General features: G+C 46.9%; 1 protein-coding gene across 1 annotated transcript; it reads left to right on the forward strand.

Moving 5' to 3' along the window:
- The first annotated feature begins 1,947 nt into the window (after window positions 1–1,947).
- Window positions 1,948–2,253, forward strand: LOC132507342 (non-histone chromosomal protein HMG-14-like). Its single transcript, XM_060126598.1, has one exon. The coding sequence runs from the start codon at window positions 1,948–1,950 to the stop codon at window positions 2,251–2,253; it is 306 nt and encodes a 101-aa protein (XP_059982581.1).
- Window positions 2,254–6,520: the final 4,267 nt, after the last annotated feature.

Genomic DNA, 6,520 nt, shown 5'->3' on the forward strand with positions numbered 1-6,520 from the left:
TTGCTAATAATGACAAGAGGATGGCTATTAAGTAGGCCACAGGAAAAACCAACAACCGCTAACACTTACTGAGCACTTATTAAGTAGCAGGCACCACGTGGGGAACTGTGCGCGCATTATCTCACTGAATTCCCATAACTGCCCAGTAAGGTAAACACTCACCATTCCCATTTTATAGCTGAGGAAGTGGAGGCTCTGAGAAGTTAAGTGACTTGGCCAAGGTCCACACAGCAAACAAGTGATGAAGCCAGGACGTTAACCCAAGCACTCATGCTAGGGTCCAAACCCTTAACCACCAGGTTATACCGCTACGGTAAAGACCCAAATGTAAATTACATGCAAGGCTTTTCAATGCTGTTTCAGCATCTTTAAAAAAGGGAAACACATGGCGACCTACAGAGTGCCAGGGCCTGCCTTTTCTGCTCCTCTGCAGTTTCCATATCGTCTTTCTCCTGGTAATGACAGCAGCGGTGGCAGACTGAATCGGCTATGATGCATTTACCAGAAGATAAGTGTTTTAGATACGGTTTGGAGGCAGTTCAGGGGAAACACTTTCAGGGACTCGACTTACAGAAATGATTTATGAAGCAAGATTAAAAAAGCTAAGTCTGTATGGGCTGGCACAATGAAAGGGTGGGAGGGAAGAAGGCGACACAAAGGTCAAGCATGTAGAGCGCCCGAGAGTTCCAGAAACCTAGGGGAGGGCTGCAGTAGCATGAGGCAAAGGGGTCACAGCTCAGATCCAGTTAAAAAAGGAGAAAATAGCAAGCCCTTGGCTCTGTCAAGCAGATGCTTCTTCAGTGCTCGGTCTGCCGTCAGCTCTGTGACGGGAGGTGGCTGGCTCCCGCCTTCATGAGAGCCACGAGGCACCATCAGAAACGGAGCCGTTTGCTGGGGCGATAATGGTGCAGGTAGAACTCAGAAACTTGGTCTCCCGAGAGGAATGGGCACCGTCTTTAAGTTGAGTTTCATATTTATAGACCACGTGGGCCACATTTTTCTCTTTGAATCATCACAATAATATTATCCCCATTCTGCAGATGAGAAGCCTAAGGCAGAGCTGGCTCTAGTGACTTCAGTTTCAGGTGACGTCACACACCCCAGGCAGTGGCAGATCCAGGAGTGCGGATGGCATCAAAAGTGGCATCTTCACCCAGCATAGCCGCTGGCACGTCATAGTTGCACGGTAAAAGTCATCTGTGTCAAATCCATGGACATATCCCTTGTCAGTCAGCATTTCTCTTAAGGGAAGTTCAACTTCAGTTTGTCCATCAGGAGAAAGACTTACCGAAGAGAAAGTGGGAATACACTCTTGTTAAGACCACGGAGTAATGCAAAATAAATTCTTGTGAGCCAACACGGAATAAGCTAGCTACTAACCTGGGATTTTCTTTTCTTTCTTTCTTTTTTTTTGTGGTACGCGGGCCTCTCACCGTCGTGGCCTCTCCCGTTGCAGAGCACAGGCTCCGGACGCGGAGGCTCAGCGGCCATGGCTCACGGGCCCAGCCGCTCCGCGGCATGTGGGATCTTCCCGGACCGGGGCACGAACCTGTGTCCCCTGCATCGGCAGGCAGACTCTCAACCACTGCGCCACCAGGGAAGCCCGGGATTTTATTTTCTAATTGAATTCTTTTTTTGTTTTAAGGAGGGCTTTCTGGGCTTTTGGTAACATTCTATATCTTGATCCATCTGTGAAAATTCATTGAGCTTTATTATTTGCATACTTGAATTAAACTAAATACTTAGAAATGTTCTTTAAAACAAAGAAAAAGGTCCTAAATTGGCATTCTGGCTAAGACTGTGATGTGGGCGGGTCTCAGCAGCTCGGGCGGCGGCGGCGGCGGCGGCGGCGGGAGGAGTGACAGCGGTCAGGCAGCCCAACATCACGAAGCCTCTTGGCGCATCTCGGCCTGCAGGCACCTGTCACGCACCGGCCCCGCCACCACGATGCCCAAGAGGAAGGTCACCTCCACCGAGGGGGCGGCGAAGGAGGAGCCCAAGAGGAGATCGGTGAGGTTGTCAGCTAAACCGGCTCCTACAGAAGTGGAAACTGAACCAAATGAGGTGGCAGGAAAGGATAAATCTTCAGACAAAAAAATGCAAACAAAAGGAAGAAGGGGAGCAAAAGGAAAACAGGCCGAAGTGGCTAACCAAGAGACTAAAGAAGACTTCCCTGCAGAAAATGGAGAAACTAAAAACGAGGAGAGCCCAGCCTCTGATGAAGCAGGAGAGAAAATAGCCAAGTCTGATTAATATCACACACCTGTGAATTTTGTGCACTCTAACATCTTTGGTCATGGTAGTCCAGTTCTTCTAGTAACTTTGTTAATGTGCTGTGACTGACAATTTGAGTATGTAGTGTATACGATATTAAATTGTGAATTAGGGGGACTTACGATGTAACAGCATATCAATATTTGAAGATATTGCTACTTGATTTCCTCTCAAGGAAAATTTGCCTCCAAATTTTAAGCTGGAAAGTCACTGGAATAACTGTTCAGAAAAGAACCACAAGTACATGATTTTTTAGATTTTTGGTACGTATGTTAAGAATTGTGTACAAATTGAAATGTCTGTGTACTGATCCTCAAAACAACCAATAAAATCTCAATTATGAAAAAAAAAAAAAGACTGTGATGTGGCAGAGACCACTAGGTGTCTCTCGATCTCACTCTCCATTTCTGCCTTAGAAGGCAGCTCCTGATTTTTAACTGGGCACAGAGCCAGGTGGAATAAAGCTACATCTTCCACCTTCTCTTGCAACTGGGCGCAGCCTTGTGACTCAGTTCTGGGCAGTGGGATATGACGTAACCATAGCATGCAGTTTTCAAGAAGTCACCTTCTTTCCTTCCCTTCTCCTTCTTGCTGGCTTGAAAGTAGATGAAATGGCTGGATCTTTGCAGCTATCTTGGTCCAGGAGATAGAAACTGTACTGTAGATGGTGGCACACAGGACAGCTGGTCCTTGAGTATCATGGAGCTCCCACAGCAGCCCTGAACTGCTTTCCTTCAGATCTCTTTTTATGAAAGTGAATAAACTTCTATCTTGCTTGAGCAACTGTTCTGGGTTTTCTGTGATTTGTAGCTAAACTTAATCCCAACTGATACATAGGATGGGTGCCAAATTCAGGTTATTTTGAGGAGCGGGAGGAGAGAGTGTGATCAGCTTCAACTCTATTGGTAAAATGTTTGTTTCTTAAACTGGGTGGTGGGCATAAAGGTGGTAATTATATTTTAAACTTTTTGGGTATATCTAAGTATCACATATTAAATCTTTAAAAAACAAAGGTACTGGTAGAAATAGTGTCAAAGCAAAACCATGAGACACATGGAAAAATAATCAAATGGTGGCAGTTTGGGGCTTCACCCTGGCTCCGTGTCCAGATCGTCTTTGATGTTAGGGTTTGAGTGCAGCCTCTGAATAAGCCTCATGGACAGAATGAGCAAGACCTGAAGGGGTCTGTGGGTACCAAACCCGTGTTTGGAAGCAAGAAGGGAAGAAGAAGAAGGCAAGGGCTGGGCCACACTCCCTCCCCCATGCTGCCCAGACCCTGTCTGGGTTGGGTCACCAGGAAGCCCTCATTGCAGACAAGTCATGGAAAGGTCTCTTGACCCCATCCACCGGCCCCATCCCTCTGCTCTCCACCAATCCCCACTGTCATTTTAAGGGGGTAAAAAAAAGTGTACTTAAAACCCCACATTTTCATTGCAACAAATTCAACCAGATGCGATTAAAGTAAAATGTGGACATAGTTTCCTCCTCTGATCCAATCCTACCCTTCGGAGCTAGCCACGCTGAACAGCAGAGCAAGAATGTGACTGCTGGCAAAGCCAGGTTGAAGGCTGGAACCCCAGGGAGACCAGGGAGATGTCTTTAGCCACTGGTGTCCTTTGCCTGGACACTGCCCACAGATACTGTAGGCTGCAGTGGTGGGGAAAGGGCCGCTGCTGTTGAGGGGCTAGGCTTAAGAACTCCTTGAACTTGTAACCCAGGCTCACCCCTGGGATCAGAACATTCCAGAAGAGGTAGACCTACTTCTTGTCTTGATTGGCCCTCAGCCCTTTGGCCACACCTCACCGGGAGAGGCCCCAGAACCCAGGAGGCTGCTTTCTCCCACCTTTGTGATTCTCTTTCAAGTGCTCCTGAGTACATGGCAGTAGACATTACAGAAACACACAGATAGACCAGCATCTTTGTGGGATATCCCGAGCCCGATGAATCATGTGTCAGGAAACTGGCATCCTCAGCCTCTGAGGGTTTACGGCTGCAGCGGCAAGAACAGCTTGTGGTGACACGTATGTCTGTGCTGTGCCCAGTAAAAGTACGATGGAACACCTCAGCTCACCTCTGCGTTGTCAGAGGATATAAAAAGTACGCTCACTCCGTTCCCTGAAAGAGCCATGGAGACCTCATTGCTTGAAACAGGAATTGAGACAGAGCTTGACTTTTACAATTACAGTCATAGAAAGGCATTTAGTTTTACTACTGAATTGCCTTTACTGAAAAGTTGGGACTGTTCTAGTAAACTCAGACTCCCTATGTCTAACCCAATACTGAGTAGGAGGCACCTAGAATGTTGTGAAATGGACCTCCGTGTGGATTAGCTCATGAAATCCACATGTTAAATCCCCAAATTTGGGAAATAGGTAAAAGTTATCCCTAAGTTACAGATGACTGAACTGAGGCTTAGAGGGCTTAAATAACTACCAGAAATCACACAGCTAGTCAGTAGTGGAGTGCATATCTGAATCAGGCAGGCGGACTTCAGTGTCAGAACCCATGGGCTCAGTCAGTATGGTGTTCTGCCTCTCTGGAGTCCTAAGGGAGCCAGATTCAGCTGAGGTGCTGTGCAAGGGAGGTGTGGTTATTCATTACAGAAAGCTAAGAAGGGCATCATTATAAGGGCAATTGGAACCAAGAGGCAGCCTTGATAGAATTTTCTGTCTTGTGTCATCTAAGATGCTTTTTACTGGTGAATCAGCAACAAAACAAAGCAACCAAAAAAAAAAAAAAAAAAAAAGACCTAACCAGTGATTTAACTAATAAGGAAGACATTTACTATCTCACATAACCAGAAGTCCAGAGATAAGGTGGCTCCAGGGTTGGTTAACTTAGCAGTTCAATATTGAATGCAAGACTTCAATAGCAAATGCAAGACCCAGGTTCTTGCCATGGTTTTGCTCAGCCATCATCAGCACAGTGACCTTTGCAAGCTTGTCCCTCATGGCCGCAAGATGGCTGCCATCACTCTCACACAATGTCCAAAGGCCAGAAGGTCAGAAGAAGACATAACTTTTCCTCATGCCCCTTTTGAAGAATATGGATCCTTCCATTTATATCTCCTTTTATGCCATAAACATGCCATGCGTTCATTCTTAAGTCAACCATTGGCAAAGAGAATGGAATTACTATCATGATTGGTTTGGTTCTGAACCATGGCTGTACACTAGAATCACCTGCAGAATTACAAAACAAAACAAAAAAAGTATCTATGCCAAAATCCCAGTCCTAGAGACTCTGCTTTAACTGATCTCAGATGGGATACATTCGTGGCTATCTTTAAAATTTCCCCTGATGCTTGAAGGTACAGCCAGGATTGAAAACCTCTCATTTAGACCAATCAAGATTCCTCCCTGGGGCTGGGGCTGGGGACCAGCCTGCCATGAAACACATGTCACCTGATTCCGGAACAGGACTGGGGTTCTATTTAGCAAGAAAGAACATGGAAGGGTGGATGGGGGCGGGGGCGGGGGCGGTGGCTGCTGGGAGGCAACCTCCAACATCTGCCTCCCCCGACCCGCCCCGACGTCTCCCTGCATGTGGAGGCCAGGATTCTGGCAGTTACCACACAGCTAGGAAATTTCTTCTTTCCTGACTCATCAGATGCCTTCCGTTATGCAATCCGGAGCTGAGGTCATACCAGGAAAGGAGACAATGGTGGGGCCAGGGTAGCGGAGGCTGCATCAGCTCAAAGCTTTTGCGAGTAACGGGGAGGCCAAACTTCAGTTTCCTCCGTGTGGTCTCTGACCACCAGGGCAACTTAAACTGCAGATTCCCGGGCTCCACTCCAGCCCTGTGGAACTAGAGTATCTCAAGGTGGGACCCGAGGACTGGCATTTTAACGGACACCGCAAGTGAGTTCCTATTCACTCTCAAGCTTAAGAACAACTGAACTAGATGTAGCAGAAACAAAGAAAAAGTGGTCAAGTTTTCAATTTCTCCAGGAGGCAGAAGCTTAAATATTAGCTTTCTTATTTTCTTTTGGGTCACAGTGATTTGGGAAGATGGAAAATGCTTGCCTTCAAGTTGGCTCATGGGGCTGAAAAGAATCAACTCTGAACATTAACATGGTGAGGACAGTTGAGTTGCCTTGGAGGTGTGCTCAGTGACAGGCCCAAGTCTGCGCCTGGGGAAGCCATTCTGTCCTGAGAAAAGAGGCAGCATGGGATGCCACCCTCAGGTGTGTGTGTTCCTTTAAGGTTCTCATGAAGTACTGGGAAGAATATTAATTGGACCCTAC

This window comes from Lagenorhynchus albirostris, chromosome 16 (assembly GCF_949774975.1).
Source record: "Lagenorhynchus albirostris chromosome 16, mLagAlb1.1, whole genome shotgun sequence".
NCBI lineage: Eukaryota > Metazoa > Chordata > Mammalia > Artiodactyla > Delphinidae > Lagenorhynchus > Lagenorhynchus albirostris.

Excerpts from the sequence above, each read along its gene's own strand:
- LOC132507342 (XM_060126598.1), top strand. The coding sequence starts at position 1,948 with ATGCCCAAGAGGAAGGTCACCTCCACCGAGGGGGCGGCGAAGGAGGAG.